Raw genomic sequence first — 18,385 nt, 5'->3', positions numbered from 1 at the left:
ACCCTAGATTAGATTCCCTGCTTATGGAGTTAATCTTTTTTTATATGTTCAAGTGAATGCAGTCACTCCACTGCTTAGAGAATACAGGTGTAAAGTGCTTTGCTCACAACCAAACAACTGTTTCAGAGTGGAAAGGGGGCTTTCATCTTTCTTTTTCTATCATGCAGAAATTACTGGCAGAGATGACATTCAATCACAATGACTCCAACACCTCATTGGAGGTGAGTTGAACAGGCAAGGCCCTCTTCCTTTTATTACAGAGATATTAAGCAAAATGCTGTTTCAATTTTGAACAAAGCTTTCTTACCTAGCTTTGTAAAGAGTCCATGTTTTTATTTGATTGTAGTAGTGGACACTGTAAGAGTATTTCAACATTATAAAAGAAAATCTGACCATAAATATTCCAGAAAAATCTATTCCATGATAGTATAAATTGGAAAGAGATGGATAAGGATTTTTTTCTAAAACATAAAATATTCTCTCCTTGACTTTTAAGATGAATAAAATATAAATGACTGGTGGTGGATTGTTTTGAGAAAATTATGTTGGTAATAATCATATGAGACAAACATTTAATAATAAGATGCTAGCATTTCCAGGTGTGATTACCTTTTACTCCACCACTGATTTGGGCCATAAAGGAATACTCATTCTAATCTGTGACCAATACTTTTCCTAAAACATTTACATCTACACAAATTAATGCAGTATAGCTCCATTAGCATTTATTAAAGGAAGTTGGACAGTGTAAAAGAAAGGTTACTATCATGAGTCTATACACTTAAATTAGTACACCACATGGTCACTGGTATTGACAGAATAGAATACACCATCCCATTACTCCAGAAGGTAAGAAAGGTAAATTCTAAGAAACTTAAGGGGATACGATTGAGTCTGGGCAAGATTTTAGCCCTGAATCTTATAGAAGGGGAATTAATAACCTATGGAGGCAGCCCGATTTCTTCAAACATGAGTCAAGCCTGACCTCACTATCTTACTTGATAAAACTGCAAAATCAGTGACTCATGTGGTAAATACAGAGATACAGACTCTAAACTAAAACAATTAAGTTAATATTAAATAGATAAATGATGGTGCCATCTTGCAAAATGCTGATTAGACGTTTGATATCAACCTACAAGGGATATTGGCAAGAGAGGGTTACAAGGCACTGTCTTTTTCTTTGCCATGGCATATTTGTCTCTGTCATGAAAATAATAAGAAGAAGCATGTTTATCAGATTTGGAACTGACAGTGAACCTGTCCGGGCAGACTAAAATGACCATCAAAGACAGCTTTGGAGTTCAAAAGGAGAAGTCAACAGCCTACAGGTCTGTGAATCTGGGAAGGGCACTGTTTCCTTAGCAGTAGTGCTGGGGTTTTAATGCAGAGAATAAAGAGAGATGTTATTTAAAACACTGAATATCTTATTCTTCACTTGATCATCCCACAAAATGGTAAACTGCACGAAAGTCGACCAGATGTTGTGAATAACTGCACATTCATCTCAGTCAGGGATAAAACTTCTAAAAAACTCTTCTCCCATAAAGTAATACAAACACACACCTAATTAGCAGTCTACTAAATATAGGAACCTGAACCTGAGCCTGAGCCACAGCAGCAGCCTCAACATGAACATGAATAAGTATGCAGCCATGCCCTGTGAATTGCCCTGGGTCCTGACCTCACACTACAATCTGCCAGAGAACTTGAGCTTGAGCTTGACTGGAAACTTGCCCATGAACATGAACTCCAACTCGCCCACAGATTTGAGCTCCACGCTGACCGTGACTGTAAACTTGAACCTGAACTTTATTGAGCTTGAACTTGACCATGAACTTGACCGTGACTGAGCCTGGGCCACAACGTCAGCCAGAGCCATACCTTAGGTTGAACATGACAGTGACTGTGTCCATGACTTGACCTGGACCCTGACCGCAAACTTGCACTTGCCCATGAACTTGACCACGAACTTGGGCTTGATCTTGAACTTGAGCTTGAATTTGACCATAAACTTGAACCTGAAATTAACGGTAAACTTAAACTTGACCACAAACTTGAACTTGACCATGAACATGACCGTAGCCGAACCTGAGCCTGAACCACAGCCGCAGCCACAATGTGAATGTTAACATAAACTTTTGATTGTGACTGTGATATGTGAATTGACCTGGACCCTGACTGTGAACTTGAACTTGATCTTCAACTTGACCATGAACTAAAAGGATGAGCAATAAAAATCAAACAAACAAACAGAAACTCAACAGGCTAGAACGGCAAATTAAATTAAATTAGATAAAATTTAATGGGGACAATATTAGATCCTATATTTGAGTCCAAAGGAAAAATTAATAATATGACTATCAGAAAGCTAATTTGAACTTTTGCTGCTTTAATAGAAAACCTCCTGATCTATGCTAGCCACCCACACCAAGAACATCATGAGAAGAACAGGCATGGCATAAAGCATGTGAAAATCATATCAACATGGAGTCAGAAAAGTGATAAAGAAGGTCAGAATAGGATCAGTCAGAGGCTCAGAGAAGGCACCCAGACAATCCAATTTGACCTTGAGAAATTTCAGGTAGCTATCTAATTTAGAATTCAGGACAAGCCACATTCAGGGTAAAGAGATCTAGCAATGGCAGTAAGATTCCCACCAGTGGGAAATTTAAAAGGAACTGGATATATTCTTTAAAAAAAGAGCTTGCAGGGAGATTTCAAGCAGGACACTGGAGACCTATTAGTATTTGGTCCAGTCAAATCATTTTGCCATCAAGCACCATAGGCAAAATGTCTACATGCTATGAGTTTCTCAAGGGTCTTATACAAATTGTTGTTTCCAAAATACATAAGGAAAATTACAATGTTAAAACTAACATAACATTATGTTTTCAAGTCAGCTGCAATCTAATATTTTTATAGTGACTTGGAAATAATATTTAACATGGAACATGAATGAATTTTGATGTATGTAATATACTGTGCAAAGATTAATCCAGAAGCAAGAGTGCCTTTCAATGAGGATGATCTGGTGTAGTGAAGGATTAATGGACTAGGCAGTGTTAAGCAATCAGATATGAAGGAGCAGGCTCTGGATAAGTAACTGAGAATTTGCACATTGGAGAAACAGACAATGCCATGGCTTCTGGAATGTGGGGAACCTTGAGAATCCTGACTTTGTCCCTGGTGCATCAGGCTTCAGGTCTGGCTGGAAATAAGGGATGGATTTAGAGAATGGATGGTTAAGAAACCAGAATCATGTCTGGATTCCAAGATTCCAAATCTAAAGGACATGATGTAATTCCAAACCTGTGGCTGCTTAATTCCTAAATTAGTCAGTAGTGGTTCAATACCAGAGCGGGATTAACTGTAAAAGTGAGTGAACACAGGGAAAGAAGCCAGATAACTCAGAAGAATAAACAAGCCTGACCTGTGGTGGCACAGTGGATAAAGCATTGACCTGGAATGCTGAGGTCACTGGTTCAAAACCCTGAGCTTGCCTGGTCAAGGCACATATGGGAGTTGGTCCTTCCTGCTCCTCCCTCCTTCTCTCTCTCTCTCTCTCTTTCTTCTCCTCTCCTCTCTAAAATGAATAAATAAAATCTAAAAATAAAAAATTTAAATTAAGAAAAAGGAAAAAACAAGGTGGACATGGCCACTTCTCAGCTTGGGGCTCCACACCTCAAGAGGCACAAAAGCAAACTGGAAACTACTGAGCAGAGAAACACTTCATAGCCTGTGGATACCCTGGGAAAGACCAGAGCCTGAAGAAGGAAAAAATGAAAGGGATCATGAGAGGTATCCTCAAAAATGGGAAGTACTGTCATGTAGAGAAGATACTGGGTTTGTCTTCTATTAACACAGGGGGCAGATAAGGATAAGGTGGTGAATGCACTTCAAGAAGATGCGTTTTACTTATTATAAGGACATGCTTTCTAATCATTACCTAAAATCCCAATTAACTATTGAGCTGACTGACAAAAAATGTGAGATCACCATCTCTTAACAATTAGGTGGCCACTCCAATGATGGGTTGTCAGGTAGAAGCCAACAACAGTAGGTGGGTTGTTGCATAGATTTGTACTTAAGGGCTTTTCATACTGTAAGAATGCTTTAAAAATCTGTTTTCCATGCTTTGCTTGCTATTCTTAGGCTATCATGGAGATACAGATATGGGTGAGAAAGGAATCTCAAATAGCTTTTAGAAGGAATGTTATAACAGATATGGAGCCATAAGAAGAATTAGATCCAGTTGGCAATCTTATCTGCTGCTGAGATACACAATTATAAATATCCAATAACTTTGTCATGGAAAGAATCCACAAGTTACAGGAGCAGAGAAATTGATGAATTTCAACCTCATGTATGAAAGAGGAAGAAGAAATGGGGAGTGGCAGACTACTAAGGTTATTTCACTGGATCATTTTCTTTTTTTCTTTTTTTTTTCATTTTTCTGAAGCTAGAAACGGGGAGAGACAGTCAGACAGACTCCTGCATGCGCCCGACCGGGATTCACCCGGCACGCCCACCAGGGGCGACGCTCTGCCCACCAGGGGGCGATGCTCTGCCCATCCTGGGCGTCGCCATGTTGCGACCAGAGCCACTCTAGCGCCTGGGGCAGAGGCCACAGAGCCATCCCCAGCGCCCGGGCCATCTTTGCTCCAATGGAGCCTTGGCTGCGGGAGGGGAAGAAAGAGACAGAGAGGAAAGCGCGGCAGAGGGGTGGAGAAGCAAATGGGCACTTCTCCTATGTGCCCTGGCCGGGAATCGAACCCATGCTCTACCGCTGAGCCAACCGGCCAGGGCTCACTGGATCATTTTCTAACCACAGCTGAAATGCTGATGATGAAAGTCACTTCAAGCAGGTACTAGTAATAAATGATGTAAGCAGGAAGGGAACAGGTTGGCTCCTGTAATTGGACCAGCCACTCTCTACTCAACATTTCTTGTTTGCCAATAGCTAAAAAAGAAGAAATCCTTCAACGTTTGAACAAAAGTCCTGGGTTTCTCTAGGAATGGACCAACTTGGATCACATGCCTACTTTTAAGCAATTAATTTAGCCAGGGGACTGCTATGAACTAATTGGCTTAGACCTGGCTATTGCTCAACACTGAGCCCGTCACTGAAGCAAAATACTACAGGGATGCATTTTAATGATTGGCTTAAGCCAATCAAGCCTCACACCATGAAACCTGAGATGAGGCTATGGCTGTTGCACAAAGAGAAATACATTTTATTTAGGCTCTCTCATAAATTAAAAGCTTAAATTTCTGCATTATCTCAAACCCAGTTAAGTATGATTGTAGAAGACCATCATCTCAGCTCTATTAAGCATAGCAGGGAGTAATTTTTATTTCCAGATTAGCAAATGTATCCTAAATAGGGTATTTCAAATAGCAAGAGGAACACTAAAATCTAGATCTTTCTGTATTTGTACTAGCTCTATGCATCTTTATCCACTGACACCAACTTAATTTTATCTGTACTTTCTGCACAACTAAGGAGTCCCCAGGGGCTTAGAGGAAAATTTGAGAGCTTCTATGTAGTTATTGTTGCTAGGAAACAACACCCTTAGTATCCAAGCGTTTGGGCTTTGAGACACTGTGTGAAGTCACTGGTTCATAAAGAAAAACCTTTGGTAAATAGGTTGTTTAGGTGTGAGGAAATTGATGTTCTCTCTCTGTAGCAAATGTTCTTGTATAACCTTTGAATAATAGTACATTTCCAGGCCTCTATTCTTTCCTTTGAATCCAGCTGCCATTAATGCTCCCATGAGAACTCAAACTTCTACCCGAAATGGAGTGAGCATTTTTCTCTCCCAAATCATCCATAATTATCTCAGTGCCTTGAACACTAAGCCTAACAGGTTTTATTTAAACAAAGTGCAAGTGAGATTGGAAATCTAGACCCAAACCACTGACTATATAAACTCTGAACACTATTAAAATCTGCATTGATTGGCCCTGGCCGGTTGGCTCAGCGGTAGAGCGTCGGCCTAGCGTGTGGAGGACCCAGGTTCGATTCCCGGCCAGGGCACACAGGAGAAGCACCCATTTGCTTCTCCACCCCTCCGCCGCGCTTTCCTCTCTGTCTCTCTCTTCCCCTCCCGCAGCCAAGGCTCCATTGGAGCAGAGATGGCCCGGGCGCTGGGCATGGCTCTGTGGCCTCTGCCTCAGGCGCTAGAGTGGCTCTGGTCGCAACATGGCGACGCCCAGGATGGGCAGAGCATCGCCCCCTGGGGGGCAGAGCACCGCCCCTGGTGGGTGGGCCGGGTGGATCCCGGTCAGGCGCATGCGGGAGTCTGTCTGACTGTCTCTCCCTGTTTCCAGCTTCAGAAAAATGAAAAAAAAAAAAATCTGCATTGATTGATACCCATATTCTAGTTCTTTCATTGCCTGTGGCCTTGAAGTGTTATGCTACCTGCACAAGAGGGAGACATTGAGGAGTGCCATTTTGGGTCATTCACTGCCTTCTCCCCTCTCACCCCCAAACTGAAAACTATCTCTGGACTCTTGATGCTAATTAAAGCTTATGTGTTTCTTCCATAAGATTTTATAATTCAGAAACCAGCTTGAGGTTATAATTTATTACCTAGTTATTCAGTAAGCCTAAAATTAACAAGAACCTTTTTTTTTTTTATTTGCTTGGTGCCCAGACACACCTGTAAGCCCCCTGTGAGCAGAATCATTTTAATCAAAGAATAAATTTAGCTCAAGAATGCTACCAAAAATTTACCTCTATCTGATTACTGGCTTGGAACAATAAATTTAGAATACTAAGCAGCAACAGTATTCACTAATTCATTGATTCAAAAAAATGCATGAGATACTTACTACAGACAGAATCTGTTCTAGGCATCAAGAATTTTTTTTTAAATGAATAAAAGAATGTCCTTGCTTTCTAAAGTTTATAATATAATGTAACATTGTATAATAATAATATACAATGGGAATGACAAAGGCAGAGATAAACACAGTTATGTACACAGATGAAATATTTGCATTATTAAGTAGGCTATATAATTGACAGAATCCCATTAGGAAAGCCCAAACCACTAAAGGTTTTCCTAAAGGGGATTTAATAGAGATAACTGGTTACAAAAGTGGGAAGGGCTGAAAAAGCAAAGGGGAGGAAAAAGGATACAAAAGCCAGAAGCTGCTAACAGCCCTGTGCTGGAGCCCACGAGTCTGAATCCTCCGGTCCTGTCAGCAATGCCGTTCCAGACGTCTGGGGACTGGCCTAAAGAGGTGCTGCCATGGCTTCAGCTGCGAGAGGCTGGAATCACCCCGCGGCCCTGGCAGCAGTCACAAGCGAGTGCAGCACCACCACACTGCCAGGGCGAGTCAAGAGCCTCCCATCCCGCTTCCACCTTCCAGTCTTCTGAAGGGCAGCATCTAACACGAAGCCAGAAAGACAGAAGGTCCGAGACCAGCAGTACAGAGCAATGTGTAGGAAGCACGATATGAGGTTCAGAAACATCAGATGAAGAGCTAGCTGGCACAAGCCACAACAGAGGTTTTAATGTAAAGCTCTGATAACTCCAAACCTGGAGCAGATCATTCTTCCCAAGAAGAGAGAGCGAGTCATTCCATTTTCTGTTGCAGATGACAGAAGTCCATCTGGCTAGCGTAAGAAGAAAGAGATCTCACACAGAGAAGTGGTGCTTACCAAATGAAAGCACTGAAGTAGTGGGTGCAGACTGGCCCTCCCAGGGGATGATAGCTCCACCACAATCAGGAAGCTGGTGCTGACTTAGAGGACCACAAAAACGAAAACAAGAATTCTAGATTCCAGAGCGACCTATACTATATGCATGGTACCAGCAAAATAAGTACCAACTCCATCTGTTCCAGGGAACCTGGCTGCTGACCATGTGCTAGGGGCTCAGTACGTATGTTAGACACTAAGGTACAAAAAAGGAATAAGAACCAGTCCCTGGCCTTTAGGAACGCAGAGGTTGGTAGGAAAAAGACAGATAAGTAAAATTCCCCACATGGTTCTGTGCTTTGTTCAAGAGAGCACATTGTCTAATTGATAAAAGACAATTGGATACAGGAAGTACTATGACCAGCTGCCTCGGGTATTGTCTGCACTTCTTCCTACACTCAGCCATGGCTACCTAATCACTTTCTTCTTCTCAGCTCAGTTTTAAATTTGTATATTGAAATCTTTGAGGATGTTAGAGTGTTTGTTTGTTTGTTTGTTTGTTTTGGTATTTTTCCAAAGTTAGAAGTGGGAAGGCAATCAGACAGTCTCCTGCATGTGCTCAACTGGGATCCACCCAGCATACCCACCAGTGGGTGATGCTCTGCCCATCTGGAACATTGGTCTGTTGCAGCCAGAGCCATTCTAGCACCTGAAGCTGAAGCCATTGAGAGTCCTCAGAATTCGGGCCAAGTTTGCTCCAATGGAGCCTTGGCTGATGGAGGGGAAGAGAGAGACAGAGAGGAAGGAGAGGGGGAGGGGTGGAGAAGCAGATGGGCACTTCTTCTCTGTGCCCTGACCAGGAATCAAACCCAGGACTTCCACACTCCAGGCTGACACTCTACCACTGAGCCAACCGGCCAGGGCGAGGATATTAGAGAATTTGTATATATTCAACTTTGTCCTGTAAATTTCCATTTTCTTGCTAAAATTGAGTTGCTTGAGTGAACTTTATGAAGTAAATCAATGTTAATAATGGTGCCCTGACATTTCAATTTTAAATTTTAAATACATTTCTTTATTTCTCAAAAAAAATTACTGGATTTAATCAAAAGTAAGTCAGCCTAATGTGTCCTACATTATACCTTTGAAACAAAAGCCCTAGTAATTCTAGGGGGAAAAAAAAGATTTGATCCATTTTTATTTGAGGTGAATATGAATAGGAAACAAACTTAGAGAGATCTTTGTCTCTAGCAGGTAAAAAGAGGTAAATATAGCTTTCTATGTGCATTAAATGATTTTTATGTTTTTAAATAAATGAATAGAGTACATTATTTTTTTTGCAAGTTACTCTTAAATACAACCATCACCCAGCTAGACCAGTGGCAGGCGGGAGCAGAAGAGGAAGGGGGACAAGACTGGCCTTGAGGGGACCCTCCCACTGCAGTCTGCATCCTGTCCACATGGCTCTCAGAGGAACTAAAGCTTACTATCCTAAGTATTGAGATATGAAAGTATGATCAAGAATTCATATAGTTCTTAAATTTTTCACCTACACATTAACAATAACAATATATGAATAGAAGCTTGCCAAATTTTTTTTAAATGTATAATTTTTAATGTCTCAATCATTTAATGGCTATGTGCAAATTTGGTCTATTATTAAACTCCATTTTTTACCCTTCCAGTTTCCCTTTTAACAAATATGTGCTCAATTATTATTATACTGGTTGCTAAATGTTGCATAGTAAAATGTCTATGCCCAAACACCTGAAATCCAACCACTGCTCTCCCCTGTCCCCTGCCACCATTCAACCAAACAGTGCCCATTGATAGACACAAGAAAATAAGCATGCAGCAGGATATCAGATATCACTGAATGACCATAGAACTTATGTCCGAAATGCCAGATGCATCCATCTGGTGTGTGATACCTACCAGCAATGCATCAGAAGTAGCACTCATCATGAGACCTATATGGAATCCTGGTTTAAAGCACAGTCATCTTACCATCACTTCTTGGGAATTTTCTCTCCAGCTCCCAATCTTCAAAATGAATACCTAGACCAACTGAACTCTATTTAACTATACTATCTTTCTTGGTTTCAGATGGCTATACCACTGATGACATTGAGTTTTACTGGAATGGAGGAGAGGGAGCAGTAACAGGGGTAAATAAAATTGAGCTTCCTCAGTTTTCAATTGTTGACTACAAGATGGTGTCCAAGAAGGTGGAGTTCACAACTGGTGAGGATGCTTCCCCCAAAATAAACTTGGGGGTACTGTAAAAGAAGGAAGATGGTTTCAACCAAATGATGATCTGATTTTTTTTATTTTTTTTCAACTCAGGGTCATATCCACGACTGTCACTCAGTTTTCGTCTAAAGAGAAACATTGGTTACTTCATCCTGCAGACTTACATGCCTTCCACACTGATTACAATTCTGTCCTGGGTGTCTTTTTGGATCAACTATGATGCTTCTGCAGCCAGAGTCGCACTAGGTAATGCATTCCCAGCACTGCAGAGAGCCAGTGGGATTTAGCTTCAAACAAATTACCAATGTTTGGAATTATAGGCAAGGGTCTTCTCAGCAAGTCAAAGAATGAGATTAACATAAGAATGCTTGATAATAAAACATCTAAGTGTAAGCACTTACAGAGTGAATGTTTTAAAATGTATTATCTTTTTAGCATATTACCAAAATTAAAACAAAATCTTGGAATACATGCAATACTATTGTGTATAAGTGCTTCTTAGAGCATATTTTAAAATTCTTATTACACTCATTTTTACTAATTGTGTGATGGTTTTCTGCTGTTTACAGTGGAGAACATTCACGATGCATTATTCCCAAATGAATTCAAAGAAAGCTAGACATCATGACTATTAACAAGCTATGTCAAATTTTGGGAACTACTATCTCTCAAACATTAACTAAAGCTAAATCTTATTCATCTGAGTCTCCCTTAAATGGAGCTCATCACACATGAGTAAGGCACAGACAGTTCATCAGTTATATTAATGATTTGTATTCAGGGCAGAATAAAAATGGTTTCCCTACTGGGGGGACAAAATTCAGAATGAATCTCGCCATGGTTAAGTAGTTGCTGCAAGCTGGAAGGCTGAATTTGAGACTTTCAGTGGTTCTCTGGAAAGTTAGAAAGTATAAGGTCTGTTTGATGGATTTGAGCCTGTGTGGACCTGTCTCATTGCTTTATCACAGAGCCATTTCAGTGTCACTTTCTGGGACTTATTCTCATACACACACACACACACACACACACACACACAAATACAAAAGAGCATAATTTCTGACTAAACTAACATACACATCTCTTCTCTTCTGAGATTACTGACCTGGGTTAGAGAATCCACATACCCTTTCATATTAACCATCATCTCTACAGCTTATTTCTAATAGCTAAGTACAAAAGGCTCTCACAGTCAAGTGCTGGCAGTCCCTTAACCTTTGAACATTCCAACAAGACTAAGGAAAGAAAACACAAAGTTTATCATATTAGATGCCTGTATCTGCACATTATCTGAATGTGAACTTGAATATATATATGCTGTGGTTAAGACAGACTCACTGGATGGTGTTCACAGCAGGGAATAACAACTATCAGGGTCATAAATTATGGTTCTTCTTACTCTTCTATCCCCAAAGCTAAAGATATTTTGATAAGTATATATGTTGAATTAACCTGTACTTTGAAATGTAAAACTTGTGATGTTTTAACACTTATCTAAGTAGAAAAGACATTCATATACTAACTCATCTTGCTTTAAAAATCTAAGTCAAGGAGTAAAAGCCAAAATGCAATTAGGATATTTATAATTGCAAACAGATTGTTTGCTTCTGTCAAGGACATTAGCTAGAATTACATTAGGTGACATTTAAAACTTTATTCAAAAGTAAGACCACTCATGATGGCATTTCATATCAGTGCAACACAATTGAATTCATCACTGTTCTAAACCATCTTAACTTTTGTATGATAATCTCGACTTCCTACTTCATTTCTCCTCCCAGGAGTTGAATAGTCAAATCAGAGAATCTATCTAGAATAATCTGATTGGCAAATGAGTGCTAAACTGTTTCCTTTTCATTTTCTACTTTACATACCCTCTGTCAGCCTTCTTTTGTCTGTAATATTTATTTCATATTTCCTGCTTTTATTTTTAAGGACTGTCTTCAAGTTTCAGGTTTTTCCTTTTCAGCTCTGTTTTTATTTTTAAATGCCTTCATTTAACAGCTCCTTGCTTCTTTGCCCCTTGCTGCGTGATCTACAGCAAAATAACTGTGCTCAGAGTTTCTCTTTATTCAGCTATATAACGGAAATCACATCCCTGCCTTCTCAAAACTCAGCAACCTGTTAGGATAGCCATATAAGATAATTTATAATTCAGTGCTTAAGACTAAAAAAAACCCTGTACAAATGTGTAATATTAATATTACAGCACAAACTATCTACATGAAACTCCAACTCCTTTATACTTCTTGTTTTCTTCCAATTACTATTTTGGCAACACCAAATATTTACCATGCAGCCACATGTGGTTAAGCATGCTGTATCTCAAACAGTAGATAATGTGTAATCTTTGTTTTAAGAACTGATCATCTTAAACTTCTTTCACAGATCCAAGCTAAATACTTTTAAGCTCCAGGGAGCTACATATTTTATTCTAGGTTCTGGAATCAAGACACTAGAAGTGTCTTGCTTTGAAAAAAACAAAGCAACAAGATTTTATTCTGTCTAAAAAATACATACATTACATGCTTAATACAAATGTGAACTTTCTTTTATGCTTCTTTTAGTGTTGTCTTACTATCAATTTATTTTAAAATATAATACTGGTCTTATGACCTACATGTATTAAAGATTCATGGAATGAAGTAAGTTTCCTCAAACTGGTCACCAACTTCCAGCTTGGCAGTGGCATCTGTGGGGATTAGTATCACAAGGACAGATTTAGAAAGGAGATGAGATGCTGAAAGAGGGAAGAAGAAAGATGTAGTAACAGAATGAGGGATATTTAACATCAGTCAGATATCCAACGACTTATCTTTTTTCTTTGTGCATTATGTTTTTAATGGCTGTAACTCTCCATTAGCAGTGCATCCCATTTTATGATTTGTTCATGGACTATGTAGGAGTCTGCAGCTTTGTCTTTCAAAGTGTCTGCCCTTTGCACCCAGTGGTTGATTGCATTACTGCCATCATTCGGGGTCTCAATAAGAGAATGGCATCTGTCCTCTCAATCTTAAAAAGGGCAGCTTAACAAGTGCATTCGGCTAAATTGTGTCTTTCTGTTTCACAGGAATCACCACGGTGCTGACAATGACAACCATCAGCACTCACCTCAGGGAGACCCTGCCAAAGATCCCTTATGTCAAAGCGATTGATATTTATCTGATGGGCTGCTTTGTGTTTGTGTTCCTGGCTCTGCTGGAATATGCCTTTGTAAATTACATCTTCTTTGGGAAAGGCCCTCAGAAAAAGGGAGCCAGCAAACAAAATCAGAACGCTGAGAAGAACACACTGGAGATGAATAAAGTCCAGGTAACAGATTAGAAATATTCCTAACAGTATTCTGAAATTTATTGTAGCATGGTACTCAGGGCTCCCATTAGAAAATAAAAACAAAATATTAGTTTCTCTTCAATAAGGCTTAAATAATTCTTTATTTTACATATTTGAGAACTGAAGATGGAAGAAATTTACATAGATTAATAACATACGTGGGCCTAAAATTCAACCTTAAATTCATTATTTTTTTATTCTAATCTACATATTTTGTATATGTAAAACTAATACAAAAGAATAATTCTGGGTCTCCTTGATAAATAGATAAGAACTAAAGTGAAAAAACTCTGCACTCTGAAGTGGAAAGGAGACTAGAATCAAACTTCTTGGGTTCAATTCCCAGCTCTGCCACCTACTGCTTTTATAACTTCAGAAAATCAACCTATGTAACTTCTAATGTCAGTTATCAACATCATTATCCAGAAATGAAGAGTATTATGGTATACTTATACCACAGAGTTGGTATAAGAACTAAATAATGTGGGGTTTTTTTAAAGTTTGGAATGTAAAACAATACTGGGACATGGTAAGTACTTTATAAATATTAGCTATTATCATTATATACAAGACTTTGTCAATCTTTTTCTTTTGCTTTTTATTGGTAGATCTTATTACCTATACTCTCACTGGAAAGAATTCAATTAAAGTTAATGTTCTGTTTATTCTTTTAAACCATCTCTGTAGCTTCTACTTCTATGCCATTTTTTTACTGGAATCAATTAAAATTATATACATTGACATACTGTATTCACTACAAATTGTTTTTAAGATGGCACACAAGGTGACAACTCAAATGTTCATTCATTTAGCCACTGTTCTGAGCATTGGGAATACTGCTCTGAGTGAGATGGAGTTCCTTGCCCTCATGGAGTTTAGATTCTAATGTGAGAAGACAGGCAATATGCACACAAACCAGTATTAAGAGGATAATTTGGGGTAAAGGAATGTGCTAGGAAGGAAGCAAAACAGAGTAATGGGGATGAGAACAATTGGGTTCCAGTTCAAGGGGACAGGGAACTTTGATCAGGAAGACCTCTCTGAAGAATAAGCATTTGATCTGAGACCTAAGGGTTAAGAAGCAGCAACCATGTCATGCCCCACCTAGGCAAAGGAAATAAATCACAAGGACAGAGGCAGGAACTGCTGATGTCTTAAAGAACTGAGCGAAGACCAATGTAGCAGGAGCACAGTGAGAGAGAAAATAGAATAGCATGAGATGTGGCTGCAGAACCAGGCAGAGGCCACATTATTAATCTTCAAGGTGTGTCTTCACGCTCTTTAGTAGGATCTCAAATTTGAACAGCACTGTCAGACTCAGCCACACAGTCAAAATTCAGAGTAATGCATTCAAATAAATGTTTGCTCTTGTGTGAAACACTATACTTTATGCTAACAGAGAAGAAGGCATGATACTTGACCTCAAGTAGCATCTACCATTGCTGGAAAAGAAAATTATACTCATATACTTTGTTAGATTATAAAATGAGACAGGACAGCGCTTATGTTGAGGAATATATCTAAAAGGAAGAAGCTGCCCATGGTCTGATTGCAATCCTAATAGCTTTAAAAATATTTTAGTTGTAGTTTTCATGGCCACCTCTTTTCTATTCCCATCCTCATCTCAGTTGCCTTCTAACCATATTAACTAGTCTTCTGCATAGCTTAGAATGCGTGTTAACTGATACATCATGGGGGAATGCCCTGTATAAATAAGTAAGTATAGTTTCACTGGTAGGAAAATTCAGAAGATATGGACTGGATAGGCACTCAAAAGATAGGTAGAATTGAGAAGGTAAAATGAGAGTATGTTCTTGAAAAGAAATGTCCTGTATAGTATTAATTAAATAGAAAGGGCAATCAAACTGAAATCTGTTTATTCCAATAAAATAAAAAGATTATAAAACAAACTTTAACCAAACTCTTAGGGCATTTGCCATGATTCCACACCAAGATATGAAACTTTTTCTAAGATGCTAAAGGAAAAATAAAGGCAGGAGGAAAGCCTCATATGTCATATCATACCTGGATGTATAATATATATATTGCTCTGAATAGGACCTAGTGACTGGCAAGTAAAAAAATTAAATATTCCCATCTAACTAATCTTTAATTTATAAATTTTGTTTGCATAATACTGGGCTTAAACATAGGGAGATTTCATTGTATCTCTAAACAAGAAACTTACTCCAGGTAAATTGACTTTTTCTTGATTTGAAACACAAGAGAAAGCACAGATAAATATTTCAATTGTCAGGAGATAAAAAACTTAAAGAAGAAAAAAAATGTGTTTTTATATATGGGAAACTAGACTAGAAAGTCCACAAATGCTTTTCACAGAGACACAAGTAGACAAAAAATAAGTCAAAATTCAAGAACAAACCAAACTCAACATAACAGGGTAGTTTGTAGCAGACTAACCTTCCTATAGATTAAAAATTATAAACCCAGGAAAAAAATTTTCAATCTGCTTATAGACAGGGAAGAGTGAAAACAAGCAAAAACTAGAAGAGAATCAATCCTCAAATAAAGGAAAATAGACTTCACAAAATCTATATTTATATAGCATTTCCCCCTGAGGCCACTCACTGCTCAGTCTGAGGAATGTAGGACAAAAAATTTTCAGAAAAAAAAACTGCAGTTTTGTTTGTGTTTTGTTTTTAATTTGTCTGATGAATCAGAGCACAGTGTTTAATATTTCCAGAGTTTCTGAAATTTTCAGAAAGAAGTGAGCCACAGGAGAAACTCAAAATTTGAGTATAAACTTCCCACAAATCCCTGGCTGATCCCTGAACTGCAAATATGTAGGTTACATGCCAAGAAGTCCAGAAGGGGAAAAGAGTTGAAATGCTGAAAAAACAATGAACAGAATTTTTAGCTATTATTCACCACTTGAAATTCAGTTTGGAGTTTATATCCATCCATGTAGGGCCGGTTGGTAAATACATTAAGCTTTTCATTAAAACCCCCAAAGCATCACACATCAAGAGGAAAGACTAGGTCACAGAAATAAGGAATCCTCCTTGGGTTAAGGAGAAAAAAACAGACTCACCCTAACAACACAAAACCAAGTCTCTGTATATTTTTGGTGATCTGTTTGTAATTTAACTGCCTATTAAAACATATCAGAGACAATAGCATAATATAGAGTCTCTATCATGCATTATCAACGTATCTAGTCTATAATAAAAAGTTACCAGAAACAGAAAAATATGCCCAGAGTCAAAAGAGTTAGTCAATAAAAACAGTTCTGCAAAAGTCTCAGATGCTGGCTTAAAAGGAAAGGACTATCAATAATAGCAATAACTATAATTAATATAGTTAAAAATTTATGGGAAAAAGCCCCAAACTGGAAAAACCAAAAGATCGTATAATAGTAAATGGTTAAGTAAACAGGGTATATTCATATCATGGAATACTGGCCCAACAAAAAATAATAAACTATTGATATACATATCTAACAACTTAAGGGCATTATGTTGAGTCTTAAAAATGAAAATCAACCTTAAAAGATTACATATTGTATAATTCTATTTATATAATACTCCTGAAATAAAATTATACAGATGGAAAACAAGTTAGTTGGTGGTCATCAGGAGTTAGTGATGGGGGGGAGGTGTGATTGATTGTAAAGGGCTGACAGCATGAGGGAGAGCTTTGCACTGGGAGAGTAACTCTGTATCTTGATTGCAGTGACAGTTATGGGAATCTACACGTGTGATAAAATTACATAGATCTATACTATACCAATATCAGTTTTCTGGTTTTATTTTTGTACAATAGTTAAGTAAGATATACTTAATGGGAAAAACTGGGTGATAGGTACATGGAATCTCTCTGTTATTTTTGGAACTTTTCAGGGATTTACAAAAATTTCAAAAAAAAAGGTTAAAATAAATGCCAAAAAAAAAAAGATTAATAAAATGTGTAAAGAGATAGTGAGGTTCAGAAAAAATTTTTAAAAACTATAAAAAATAACCCATGGAAATCACAGAATTGAAAAAAATCATTAGCTGGATTAGCATCACATTTTATACAACAGAAGAAAAGATTAGTGGAACTGAAGACAATACTGGCCTTCTCTGAATTTTCCCATTGTACTAGTTCTTAGCATAAATGCTAGTACTTTAACTGACACTCTTTGTTGGTTTCTGTTTGGTACCCTTGTTATTTTCTCATGACATCCTGGGCTCTTTCTCCATGGGACTTATATATATATAGATATATATGATTATTTGTATATGTTTATTTGTATGCTTATTTTTTAATGTCTATCTCTTTATTAGAGTGCAGGCTTTCTCAGGGTAGGCACTTTTATTATATTTATTGCTTTATTCTTCAGTGGTTGGAAGAGAGAAAATACCAAATGAGTTCTTAGGTAGCACCCAAAATTCTGTGCTTCACCATAATGTTTTATAACATCTTTATATAGTCATAATAAGTAAGAAAAAGAGATTGCAGCACACTTTAGATCCTGCCCCTGACTTTGATGCTTTTTTGTTTTGTTTTTTGTTTTTTTGTATTTTTCTGAAGTTGAAAACGGGGAGGCAGTCAGACAGACTCCTGCATGTGCCCAACCGGGATCCACCTGGTATGCCCACCAGGGGACGATGCTCTGCCCATCTGGGGCATTGCTCTGTTGCAACCAAAGTCATTCTAGCGCCTGAGACAGAGGCCATAGAGCCATCCTCAGCGCCACAGCCAACTTTGCTCCAATGGAGCCTTGGCTGCGGAAGGGGAAGGGAGAGACAGAGAGGAAGCAGATGGGCGCTTCTCCTGTGTGCCCTGGCTGGGAATCAAACCCAGGACTCCTGCACACCAGGCCGATGCTTTACCACTGAGCCAACCAGTCAGGGCTCTTGCTGTTTCTATCACTTTGATTTTTAACATTTCTTTTTTTTTTTTTTTGTATTTTTTTTTTTTTTTGTATTTTTCTGAAGCTGGAAACAGGGAGAGACAGTCAGACAGACTCCCGCATGTGCCCGACCGGGATCCACCCGGCACGCCCACCAGGGGCGAAGCTCTGCCCACCAGAGGGCGATGCTCTGCCCCTCCGGGGCGTCGCTCTGCCGCGACCAGAGCCACTCTAGCGCCTGGGGCAGAGGCCAAGGAGCCAATCCCAGCGCCCGGGTCATCTTTGCTCCAATGGAG

At 38.7% G+C, this 18,385-nt stretch overlaps 1 protein-coding gene across 1 annotated transcript in view; it reads left to right on the top strand.

The window, feature by feature from the left end:
* The window catches only part of GABRB1 (gamma-aminobutyric acid type A receptor subunit beta1), a 381,935-nt gene that overhangs the window by 347,106 nt on the left and 16,444 nt on the right, over nt 1–18,385 (top strand). The window contains exons 6-8 of the mRNA XM_066281210.1: nt 9,758–9,895; nt 9,998–10,150; nt 12,972–13,213. Of these exons, the coding sequence (XP_066137307.1) occupies nt 9,758–9,895; nt 9,998–10,150; nt 12,972–13,213 (533 nt within the window). The remainder of the gene's footprint in view (nt 1–9,757; nt 9,896–9,997; nt 10,151–12,971; nt 13,214–18,385) is intronic.

This window comes from Saccopteryx bilineata, chromosome 5 (assembly GCF_036850765.1).
Source record: "Saccopteryx bilineata isolate mSacBil1 chromosome 5, mSacBil1_pri_phased_curated, whole genome shotgun sequence".
Lineage (NCBI taxonomy): Eukaryota > Metazoa > Chordata > Mammalia > Chiroptera > Emballonuridae > Saccopteryx > Saccopteryx bilineata.
This window is presented reverse-complemented; position numbering and strand designations above follow the sequence as displayed.